The sequence below is a fragment of the Notamacropus eugenii genome, chromosome 1 (genome assembly GCF_028372415.1).
Source record: "Notamacropus eugenii isolate mMacEug1 chromosome 1, mMacEug1.pri_v2, whole genome shotgun sequence".
Lineage (NCBI taxonomy): Eukaryota > Metazoa > Chordata > Mammalia > Diprotodontia > Macropodidae > Notamacropus > Notamacropus eugenii.
In genome coordinates, this window is record NC_092872.1 from 268,195,365 (window position 1) to 268,208,573 (window position 13,209).

The 13,209-nt window shown below is 38.5% G+C and overlaps 1 protein-coding gene across 1 annotated transcript in view; it reads left to right on the forward strand.

Moving 5' to 3' along the window:
* Nucleotides 1-13,209, forward strand: part of TMEM26 (transmembrane protein 26) — a 49,172-nt gene that overhangs the window by 12,091 nt on the left and 23,872 nt on the right. The window contains exons 2-4 of the mRNA XM_072628865.1: nucleotides 2,977-3,055; nucleotides 8,203-8,316; nucleotides 11,841-12,061. Of these exons, the coding sequence (XP_072484966.1) occupies nucleotides 2,977-3,055; nucleotides 8,203-8,316; nucleotides 11,841-12,061 (414 nt within the window). The remainder of the gene's footprint in view (nucleotides 1-2,976; nucleotides 3,056-8,202; nucleotides 8,317-11,840; nucleotides 12,062-13,209) is intronic.

The following is a 13,209-nucleotide window of genomic DNA, read 5'->3' on the forward strand; positions in this document are numbered from 1 at the left end:
TCCCCCCATATATACAGCTGTGCTATTCAAGCCAGAAATGGATACCCGCTACTGGGAAAGGTTCTAGAATGCCTTCTTGCTCAGGGACTGACTATCCTGGATGAAGTCTGAGGTTCCTTCCAGCTCTGAGATATGGTGACATATTTTTGCTGGCTGTCCCCAAGAGAAGCTGTAGAATTGTAGGTCAGCCAACAGCTGGAATCGTCAAACAAAGACTCTCATATCTCAACTGTCCCTTGCACTTAAAATTCACTTCCTTTCCCATTAGCCCAAGGGAAACGGTTTCTCCTTATGTTTCCCCTGATACCTGAGGTCAAAGAACCCATAATACCAGCTCCTTTTCTTCTTGATGTGTTATATGAAGCCTATGAAGCAAGGGGCTTTGATGTCCCCCCAGAAGGTCAGCATATCCCATGGAGGTTTTCAGCAGTCATTACAAATCGTAACCTCATACTTTATTTCAAGTTAGTGATTCCAAGAGATTAAATGCTGGAGCTATTACAGCATGATGTTTATTTGTCCAAGGCAAGATAGAGGGAATAGAATTCTTGAATATTGGAAGAAGATGTCAGTAGGGGGAGTAGGGGGAGTTCTGGATTCCTACATTTTAAAAACACATGCAAACTTAACTGAAGCTCCCAGAAGCCACCAGGAGGATTTAGAAGGACTCAGCCCATTTTAAATTTTTGTTTTTTAAACTATAGTGACACTTTTTGCTTATACATTGCTGTTATTTCTAAATATGTCTTCTCCACCCCCACTGCTGTAACACAAACAATTAAGTAGAATAAACCTATCTAGTCACTGAATCTGATGGTGCATGCACCATTTTGTTACCACAGCTACCCCCCCAACCCCACTCCCACCTCTCCAATGAAAAGAGAACGGTCTGAAATAATAACTTTTTTCCTTTCCAAACCAAGACAGAGGATATTTCTGTGGAGTTGTATCTAACTTTTTAAATTAAAATTTATTGCAAAATATCTTAATTCACTAAATACATGAAAGGTTTAGTGGTTAGCAGAGTAGCCTTAGAGTCAGGAAAAGTTGAGTTCAATCCTGTCCTTGATATATATCTGGACTGTGTGCCCCTGAACCTCTCAGGGCAACTCTCTTAAGATCCCAAGTTCTAGTTGCTAATTTATGTTAATGGCAGAAAGCTGAAGCTGGGAAAATCCTGACCCAGTGGAATGACAAGCATGTATATGCGTGTGGATATCTTCTATGAGAGTATAAATGGATATCTGTATGTATATATACACACATATTACATATATACACACATACATATATGTAGATATGTGTGTATATTTATATATATGTATATAGATTATGCAGATTATACATGTATGCATTTCTGTAGAAGACTGTGTATACATGCAGATTTATATACATTTATGTATGTAGCATGTGTACATATGCATATATGTATATATGTTGTTTAGTCATTTTCAGTCATGCACAACTCTTCATGACCCCATTTGGGTTTTCTTGGCAAAGAAACTAGAGGGGTTTGCCACTTCCTTCTCCAGTTTATTTTACAGATGAAGAAACTGAGGTAAACAGGCTGAAGTGACTTGCTTAGGTCATCCAGCTAGTAAGTGTCTGAGGTCAGATCTGAACTCAGGAAGATGAGTCTTCCATGTCCAACAATCCATCCACTGTGCTCCCTAGCTGCCCCATTCGTATACGTAAGCATATACTCATATGTGTGTATAGACCTATATATAATCATCTGTTTTGTTTGCATTTTTCAAACTTCTGTAAATAAAAATATAAATACCAGCCTTTGAAAGATTTGGCTCCCCCCTTTTCCGTCATATTCGTTTGTGATGTTAAATTTAACCACCACATGCATTATAAATTCTTTTAGAATCTGGGAATAAAAATATCCCTTAAATATTTAAGCAAAAGTTAAAAATAATGAAACTTCCTAATATATACCCTTTTGTCATTTCATCTTCTTTGGTTTTAACTCATGCTTTTTGGGATATTTCAAGCTCCAAACTATGAATAGAAATGTTTTTAAATGAATATTGAGTCTAGTATATGAACACACACACATACACACAGGCATCTAGTCAGTATTTACATATTTTACATGTTTCCCATTAAATGTATCCAAATATATGAAGACCCACACATGGTGTGAGCCTAGGAATCATGAAGACCTGGGGTCAATTCTTCTTCCTGGTACTCTCCATTTGATCTTTTGTAAGCCATCTTAGGCAACTAAGAAACTCTCTACACCAATACCATCATAAGTCTCAGTGCTCTCTCTGTCTCTCTCTGTCTCTCTGCATCTATATGTAAATGTGAATGTACACATACACTTATGCAAGTGTATTATTAGTGACAAATGCAAATAAAAGTAGATGATATTCTTTTCCTTTCTCTAATTCATATATTATATATACACATACACACACATATATATATATATATACATATAGGATATATGCACAGATATATAAATGTATGCACATACATGCACGTGTATATGTATACATATCTGCTTATTCATGTATGTATACCCATATATTTTTACATACATTCATAAGTGTGTGTTGGAATAGTCCTATTGGCTTGGTGCTATTTAGGCTTGTAGCTTTATAGGGTAGATAAGGGAACGGAGATCAATTACTAAGCTTTGTGTTACAGAATTTTTTTGTTTTTTTTTTAATCAAGGAAAGAGGGCTATAATTGGACTTAGGTGGCATAAAACACTTTTGAATCAAAGTCTAAGCCTTGTTCCTCTAGCTCGTTGGCGATGTCCCATGACACCGTATCAAAGTGAACATTTCTTAGCTTGATTAGAAATTCAGCGAGAATGGCAGCTGTGAGTGTCTTTTGCAGTTGCATTGTTTCTTTGGAATCCATATGGCAGAAATCACATACTACCATTTCCCCTAGAAAAGGACAATTCCTATAGACGAATTCTACTCAAAATGACACTGCTTCTTTTTGCCTCCACAGGTTTTCACCTGCCATATTTTTCTATCTGATTAGCATTGTGCCATCGTTATGGCTCTTGGAAATGCATCATGAGACCCAGGTAATTTCTTTAGGTAAATAAGATAGTCAATAGAAATGCAGCCTTTGCCAGTCAAAGCTCTCAGGTCCAACCCAATAAGATTGCCTGGTGAAACAGACTTGTCTTGGAGACCCTGGTCTTAGCGTTTGATAATAACTCAATGTTAGTTGTTTAATAACTCAATAACAGTCAATGAAAACAAGTCATTCTATTCAGAATCTTAGCCCGAAGAGTATCACTTCCCTTTTTATGTCAACATATTTACACTACCCCCTCCCCTAATTCTTTGTATATTTTAGTGGGAAGAGTACTGGCTCTGGAGTCAGAGAACCTGGGTTCAAATCTCACTTCTGAAGCTTACTATCTATGTTATCTTGGGCATTTCTTATCATTCCTGAACCCCAGTTCTCTCATGTATAAAATAAGGAGATTGGACTAGAAAAGGTCCCCAAGGTCTCTTGCAAGTCTCCATCAAAGATCCTATTATCTTCTGGATATCATGGAATTTCTTCATATTCTTCCAAAAATGCTGTTCCCCAAACTGCCTATGATATCTCAAATATGGTTGAATGAAGGCAAAGCAGAAAGAGAAGAGAACTCATCTTCATTCTGGATGCCAGAAGAAAGGAAGGAAATAAACACATACATGCACACACACTCATCAAATAACAATTTGATTAACAGAAATAATTCTAAATTTCAATCCTGAAAAACTGTGCCAAAAGTAGGAAAATGATAAAAAAAAATAATGATTATCATTTACATGACACTTCTAAGTTTGCAAAGAATTTTCCACATATTATTTCATTTTCTTCTAATAATAACTCTAGGAAGCAAGTGCTATTATAATTATCCCACTTTTATAAATGGTGAAACTGAATCTGAGAGAGGTAAAGGATCTTTCCTACAGACATATAGCTTATAAATATCTAAGACAGAATCTGAACTCAGGTCTTAGTGACAAAGAACTAACCCCATATCACCCTAGCAAAATAAGGTTGCATTGTAAGATGCAGTAACTATCAAGTATTTTTGCTTAATTGTAATTCTTTGTACCGAGGGTGGAGGGCCAATTGGGAGAAGAGCACTGTGGTTTTTGTCTCAGAATGACTAGGAATCTATGAAACACACTATATAAAAAAGTTAGGTAAAATTTTAAAATGGTGATGAATAAGTCTCTTTTAGAGGTAAAAAAAAAATATTGTGCATTGAAATCCTCATTTGTGCTCAGTTTGAAACTGATTCCCATGAATTTTGTTAAAAAATATAGTGACCATGGAGAGGGAAGACAGATTCTGGCAATTGGAATCTATCACTACAAGCTGTGTGCTTCCCCAGTTTACTTGTATCTGGGTTTGAATGAAGGGGGGAAATGAGATGATTAGGCTTTGTTATTGATAGAGATTTAAAAATCCCACCAAGTTTTCCATGCCAGGGCCCAGGACTCAAGCAATCAAAGTCAGTGCTGGACTTTTCAGGGCTTCACCAACCCTCGTGCAAGGAAGCTATTTGGTCAGGTCGGAGGCTGAGTGTTTTTGGATAGGATTCCCTAGTCTATGACTAGCTTCCAGAGCTGGTTCTAAGAGCTGCACTCTCCTTCAGAGAGATGGGGGTTCTCATCTAGAACTCTTAATTATTCCTGGCATTTCACCTATTATAATCTGAGGCTCTGTGGAAGAAGAAATAAGTAGAGTCTTCACTGCCTTTCCTTGTTGGCCCTCAGAAGGAACTCAGTGGGGAAAAAGAATAAAACCCAGCCAAATAAGTAAGAAATCTGTACTTTGAGCAACTTTGGGATGAGAATTGTTTTCTTTTCAATTTAATTCTGCCTGAAATTCCAAGATCTCTAAATGTGTGAATGCGTTCACGGATGTGTATATGTCACATGTAGGTTAGCTTTGCAAAGGAATTTTGAAATTCCTCAAACCCATAAAAGCTGTTGTTTCTTCTTTCTTTTTTCTTTTTTGCTTCACCAGCTTGTCAAATTTGCATTGGCTGCAACGCTGATCTCAAGCAGGCCCCCTGCTCTTCATCTCCAGCCCACGCCTCTCTCCTTTCTGCTCCCTCCATCCTGAGCATCTGCCTAGATTAAACACACACACACACACATACACACACACACACACACACACGCACGCGAGTTCTCTCACAAATACAAATTCCTGTGAAAATGGAAACCCAAATATGATTTCACTGCACTTCTGGTAGGGTAAATTTTGGCTTCCAACCAAATGACGGATGGGGTACAAGTTTTTCAGGCAGGAGAAAAATGAACAACACATTGGATTGAGTATTTAAACCAAAAAAGCCTCTCCTTTCTTTTTATTTTTTAAGAAAAAGAATTTTCTTAATAAGAAATGTCATTGGACATGAGACTATCACATTTAATCTGTCCAATTTGCCAGAAGGCTGTCTTAACCCCAGGAACATTCTAATGGTCATTTCAACTGAGATCAGACACAGTAATTGACTGGAATTTAGTTCAATTGGATTGGAATTTAGCTCTACTTAATTCAATTCAACATGCATTATTAAGCACCCAAGATATTCTAGGCATTGTACTGGGCTCTAGAGATAATAAAAAAGCATAAAAACTATTCCTCTCTTCAAGGAGTTTACTTTCTAGTGGTGGTTTCAGTTGGGGGCGGGGCGTGGGAAGTGTAATTGTGCATACAGTCAGGGAAATACAAAATGCCATGTGGACCTCATAGCTATAGAGAACTCCAGTGGTGTGCTGATAACTGTTTTACAACCAGCTCTCTGGGGAAAAAAGAATCTGCAGAACAGACTTCTAAGTCTAATCTGCTTCATTAACATTCTCTCCATCCCTTTCTCAAGTCTAGAAAATCAACAAAACAATAAATCAAGCCCTGATTTATTAATGTCTGTCAATTTCTGAAAAGGAAATGCTGAAAAATTAACAATAGGCTTTTGTAAGCTGGTATGAACTGACTCCAGCATATGCCTGACACTCTACCATGAGGAAACTCCAACTCCTGGTCCAGATCAGCATTTTCTCAGCCACTTCTAGTCTTAGAAATTTGACAGAGAATGGAGAGGTTAATTGATTTGCCCAAGTCACGCAGCCAGGGTGTGTCAGAGACAGTACTGGAACCCTTTGGGACTCCAAACGCAGATGTCTACCCACCACACCACCAGCTGCTTCTCAAGGTAGATAATAAGAGAATACAAATACATTTCAATGGAAGAATGGAAAGTAGGAATAGAAGGAGGTGCTAAGCAGTGAGTGATTAAGGCAATTTAGAAAGGCCTCATATAAGAGAAAGCTCCTCAACTAAGCCTTGAAGGGAACTGGAACTGTTCTCATGGAGGGAGACAGGTCAGTTCTTCCACGCTGAGATGGATCTGTGATCTCATCAGTTTAGATACTCTCTCCAGTGCTTCAGATTGCATCCCATCCAGATGTTCTCATCTCGAACACCTCTTGTCTCAAATCTTCCATATATTGGCCACAGCAATCCATACAACTTGGGTACCTTCTACTTTACAGGACTGAAGATCAAAGTTTCCTCCATCTAATGTTAACTTGAAAAGGTACTTTGCAGGTCTAGTCAACCCACCCCCCCAATATTACAAATGAGGAAAATGAGACTCAGAGAAGTCACACATAAGGGTTAGGGTACAGGGGTGAGAAACCTTCAGCCTCAAGGTGTCAGCCTCAAGTGTGGCCTTAAATCGATTCAGTCAAAGGGCCAGTCTTGAGGACCTAGGGGGCCACGTATGGTCTCAAGGCCAAAGGTTCCCTACCGCTGGGAGGATTACTAACTCTAATATGATCAAATGCTTCTAACTCTCACCCTGATCAGTTTCTATTTTTATCAGAGCCATGATCTATCTAGACTCGGATATACTGATTCCAAATTTGCTGTTCTTTCAAATGAACAATGGAAAACAGGCTTCTGTGGGTTAGGACCCAGGCTGTCTATTATCCCTAATTTTACTACACTCTCATGACCTCCTCCAGACTTTTCTGTTCATTCATTTATATTTTCTGGTTTTGCTTATGGAGAGAATGTTGGTATTGCTATGGCTCATTCCCTTCAATAACATATCAACATGTTAGTTGCTGAAAAAAGAGCACACATTTAGAGTAGTGCTTAAATTAATATTGATAGATGATTTAAATACCATTTGAAGGGCTGCATCCATTATTATATTTTCACAGACTGAAGGCCAATGGGGTTGTGGGCTGCTGTGACCTAAGTGTGATACAGCAGAAAGTTGGATTTGGTGTCAGAGGACCCCTAATATTGTCACTGATCTTTGCTTCTTGTGTGACCTTGGGCAAGCAAGTTAATCTCTGCAGGCCTCAGTTTCCTCATCCTGTAAAATGTGAGGGGTGGAGTAGATGGTTCTGAAGTCTCTTCCAGGTCCTTAGGACCCCAAGGCCCAACAGGGGTGAGTTGTTCCCTGTGTAGTTCAACTGGTCCTTGGAAAGTGGCCAGTCCCTCACCAGGGACTTCATGTGTATCTATATTTTTTCTAGGCTTGCGTTTTCATTTGTTTGGAGAATTCTCTGATGAGAAAACTTCCTTAAAGGGTACAGATCAACACTTACCCTGCCATCTATATTCTTGGAGGTTTTGTAAGAGAACTGAGAGTTTGTGACTTGCCCAAAGTCACAAAGCCTCCATAGGGTTATTTTATGCAAAATTTCCTTGTCTTTCTAAGGCTCTTCATGCCCCTTTTCAGTGACCAAAAAAGGCTATTTCTCACCTTAAACTTGAAATTTTCCTTTCTCTAATGTGCTTATGCCTACAAACAAGATCTTACACTGTTTTTTGGATTCAGTGACCCAAGGGAGGATACTGACCAAAACATGCTGGTCAATAGGAAGGCAGCCTTACAATCAAGGAATTTCGTGGAGAAATTCAGGATTTCATGGAACCATTGGATTCAAATATCTTGTGCTAATCCTGACTTATACAAATGGGTTAAGAGGTTATTACAACAATCTAGGAGAGGGGTATCAATGTCCTGAACTAAGCTATGTTGAGTGTTGAGAAATTACATGACAGAGATGTTGGGGCAATGTTTGCTTAATATTTCAATTTATAGGTGTATGACATGTTTATATTATAATGTCACATATATATATAATATACATATATTATATGTATGTATGTATACACACACATATATTTTAGTATTGCAGTAACCTGGCTGAAGGAGTGTCTGCAAATATCAATAACAAGGAGGATTTCAATCAAACTCTACCAAGGAAGATCCAAAACACTGGCACTGACACTCTCCTGGAGACAGTAAGGGACTTCTCTCTTTCCTCTATTGAAAATTCTAGTGCAAAGTGGTAAGTTGTCTTTATATGCTAAAACTCAAATGAATTTCTGATTGAATTAAATAATAAAAAAATTGTTAGGTGCCTATTTTGTGTGAGGCATTGTACTGGCTGATAGAGATACAAGTATAAAGGATAAAGTAATATCCGCTCATAGTAAGCTCACATTCTATTGGGGGAGCTAATGAGGACATGGAGAAACATGTTTAGTATAAATATAAAGTTAATATACAAAACAATTTAATACAAAGGAGTCTGAGAGGGTGAGTACTAGCCACTGGATCAATGAGAAAAGGTTTTATGTAGAAGATGGAGCCCAAACTGCTTCTTAAAATGAGAGTGATTCTACAGGGAAGGAAGGGATGCATTCAAGGCATACAGGTGACTGATGAGTAGAAGATAGAAGATGAAGCTTGTGTCTGAAGACGCAGAGAAGGCTAGTTTGCCAGATCACAGAGAGCGGAAGAAGTGGTATAGGGCATTAAAAGCTGAACAGTTGATTCTAGAGGTAAGAGGGAGCCATGAAGTTGGGTGAGTATGGGAATCGCTTGTTCAGAGTTGCATGTGAAGATTGTTTCTTGGTAGCAATGTATAAACTGGACTAGAGTGGGAAGAGATTTCAGGCAAGAAGACCAGTTATAGGGGTTTTCATAGTTAAGTGAGAGATGATGAGTGTGAGTGAAGACAAGGGATTATGCATGAGAGACGATGTGAAATTCGAAATGGGAAGATTTTGCAATTGATTGGCTGGATGGGTGGATGTTTGCTCCAGTGATGCAGATTGTGCCTCATCCACGTGTGCCCATCCTAGGTGACCTGTCTTTCCATGTCTTTCCATCACTTCAATGCTGGAGTTCAACCACTGTGTTGAAAAAGAAGAATCTACTCTATTCGGAGAATGGGTTCTATGATGGTGGAATCTATAAAACAGAAATTTACCAACTAGTTAATTAATAGTTTTATTCTCATTTTTCCATGTAATCATCCAACAGAAATTCACGTCTATTCCTCTTGTCCTGAATCTCATTCTCCAAATATGTATGAAGCACCTATTGTGTGCAGGGCATGGTGCTAGGTACTTGGGGTGATAGCAAATTTAGATGAGACACAACCCTTGTCCTTATAGTGACCAGGAGACCACAAGTATTCCACTCTACTTACATGCTCATTAATTCTGACATTCCTTCATCTGATCACAAACTTATGATCCCACCTTTCTTCATGTCTTACAATCCTAACTCCCTTCTTCACCCTCACCACTATCTCCAGGCACGTACCCTTCAGTTCTTCCCCAGGTCATCACCACTGCACTGGTTAGATCTTCAACCTCCATGTCCTGTAGGTATCTTGAACTTGTTTTATCCAGGACAGAATGGATTATCTTTCTTTTTCAGGGGCTCCCACCAACTTTCCTGTTCCTGCCAAAGGCACCCAGGTTCTCCACCTCAGGGTCATCCTTGACTCCTCTCTTGCACTCACCCATATCTAGTGTCATCTTGTTTCCATTTTCCAGATTTTTCATATATGTCCCATCCTCTGAACTCTCATAGCTACTGGCCTGGGACTGGCCCCTCACTCCACACCTGGATTGTTACAGTAATCTTCTGTCTGGTTGTGCTGCCTCAAGTCTCACCCCACTCCCATCCATCCTTCACTCAGCTGCTAAAGTGATTTTTCTAAAGCACAGGTCTGATTATGTTGCTCCACTACTCAATAAATTCCTTTGGGGGTAGGTAATGCAGTTAATGGCAGAGTGGATAGAGTGCTGGGCGTGGAGTCACAAAGACTCATCTTTCTGACTTCAAATCCAGCCTCAGACACTTACTAGCTGTGTGATCCTGGGCCAGTCATTTGCCTCAGTTTCCTCATCTGTAAAATGAGCTGGAAAAAGAAATGGCATACTGCCAAGAAAATCCCAAATGGGGTCACCAAGAGTAGGCCAGCCCAATAGTATACAAACTTTGTAGGCTATTTCACAGAGACCTTGTGAGGCTCAAATGAAATAATGTGTTTAAGAGTCAAACATGACTGAAAATAACTAAACCCCAAGTGCTAATGTTATACTAACTGTCCAAATGAGGAAATGAAAGCTCAGAAAGGTGAAAGAACTTGCTGAGTAACTGGAGGGGCTGAGTCACTAATATAAGTGAACATAACACAAGTTATAGGTTGTATACGTAGGATCAAAGCTTGGTTGTGCTAATGATGCTAACTACAGCCACTCATATTTATGTAGCTTTTACTATGTGCTAAGCACTTTACAAGTCTTATCTCAGTTGATCCCCACGATAACCTTGGGAGGTAAGAGCTAATATTGTCTACTTTTCACAGAAGGGGAAACTCAGATAATCAGAAGTTAAATGACTTGCCCAGGGTCACACAACTAGTAAGTATCTTAGAACACATTTGAACTCAGGACTTCCTGACTTCAGGTCTGGCACTATTCACTGCCCCACCTAGCTTACCCTTACCATCTGTGTGACCTGGGGCAAGTTATTTCACTCTCCTGAGCCTCAGCTTCAAAATGTGGGTATTGGACTGGATCAGGGCTGCTTAAATCTGTGAACTCTCTCTTCACATATATATTTAAATGTGTATGTATATGTATGTATATACGTGTATATATATATCATATGTATATGTGTGTATGTGTGTATATATACATATACACATATAAATAAATTCTATTTCAGTATAATTGGCTTCCTTTATAATTCTATGTGTTTTATTTTCAGCATTTTAGTCATTACTCTGAGGACTCTATATGTTTGTCTAGGACACAAAAGGTGAAGAATCCTGGATTAGAGCATCTCCAAGTCTCCTCTAGCTGTCAGCTTTATTGTACAATATGGACTCTCTCTCTGGGTGTCTAGTTGGTCTTTGCCACCATAGGAATAGGAAAAGAGAGAGACCAGATCTTTGGGAACTGGGCAGTGCAGAAAATGTTCTCAGCTTGTTAAAATTCAGATCTGATGCCTATTAAACTTAGAAAAAAATAACAATTCAATTTTCCACAACAAATCTCACTTGGAATTTGGACTTTGGACTTAATTTATTTGGTCTGATGACTGTGTCTTGGGGACAATGGGAAATGTAGAATGAGCTTAAAGCAGAGATTTGAGTATTTGATTATGTATTTGGCTGCAGCAGCACCATGATGTACGGAGCCAACTGGCAAATGAGGGATTTCAGTGACTTCATAGCTACAAGTTAGAAGATAAGGCATTTTGCCTTGTTCTTAACTGTTTTTTTTAATCTCTGCTACTCATTAGTACCTTCTGAAATGAGAAATAGAATGACTTTATACTTTTAAATGATTACTTTTCACTGAGTGAATTGGAACTAAAGAACATACCTCAAAGAAGTGCAGTTTTAATTCAGTTTTAGAGTGAAACATTGATGGAAAATGCAGGTGCCTTGGGTGGATGGCATCTTTCTTGTGGGAGTTGTTTGTGACCCTCCTGTGTTTTTGGTGTTTCTATTGAACAGGCCAAAGATTTTGTTAAACATTTATCAACTGTGTGTGAGAAAGTTTGGACTCTGGGACTCCACCAGACCTTTTTGTTATTGCTGATCGTTGGCAGATGGCTTCTCCCCATTGGGGGCGGAATCACACGGGATCAGCTATCTCAACTTCTTCTCATGTTTGTGGGGACTGCAGCTGACATACTTGAGTTTACGAGTGAGACCCTGGAAGAACATAATGTGAGGTAAGGAGTAGGCATTCTTCTGAAGACTTGGTGTATTCTTTCAAAGAGACATCATATTTCATATCAGGTATAGGCATAGATTTTTTCAGTATACCATGTCATGATCTTTACTGCTCTTCCTCACACATAGCACTTCATCTCCCATCTTCATGTCTTTGCACAGGCTGTCCCCAGTGTCTGGAATGCACTCCCTCCTTATAGCCACCTCTAGAATCCCTAGCTCCCCTCAAAGCTCAGTTCAAGAATTACTTTCCGCATAATGCCTATCATGGTCAGTGTTCCTACCCATGCCCAGCTACTAAGGTCTTCCTTTCTTGTTCTCACCAAGACTAGCTGGCATTTATTTTATATGTGTTTAAATAATACATCAAGTTTATACAATTATATTTATTATGTATATTAAAATATATTATAGACACATTTATGTTTATTATATATTTATATTATATTATACTTATGTGTGTGTGTATATTATCTCCTCTTATAAACTATAAGCTCATTGAGAGCAAGGGTTCTTTTCTTTTCTTTTCTTTCTTTATATCCTCTGCCCCTAGAATACTGCCAAGCAAATGATAGGCACTTAATACATTCTTATTGATTGATTGAAAATAGTCACAACTGAGAAAAATAAAATAAAAATTAATGGTAAAAAGAAAATAGTTATAATAACTAGCATTCATATATCCATACATATGTTATTTAATAATGTACAGCATTCACACATACTTTTGATAAGAAGCCCAGTTTAATGAATCGAGAGCCAGTATTAAAGCCAAGGAAATCCAGGTTCAATTTCCTCTTTTCACTCATCCTGGCTGTATCTCCTCGAGCAATTCATTTAGACTTGTCTGCTAAGCAACTCATTAAGACTCTAAGTGGCACTCGAATGTGCTCACCTGCATTGGTGGAGGGATTTTCCTTCCTGAGAGTTCTTTATACTAATAAAATCATAGGTACAATCCCTATGCAATTTTATATAATATATAAAATGCACCTATGTGAAAATTTTTATATGTGCATGCCTTGCTATCTATATACATAGGGGTAGATATTTGCACATACATCCTATAAAATAATTATATGATAACATATGCAGAGAGAGAATAAAAGAGAGAGACAGAGACAGGGTGAGGGAGAGATGGAGGGAG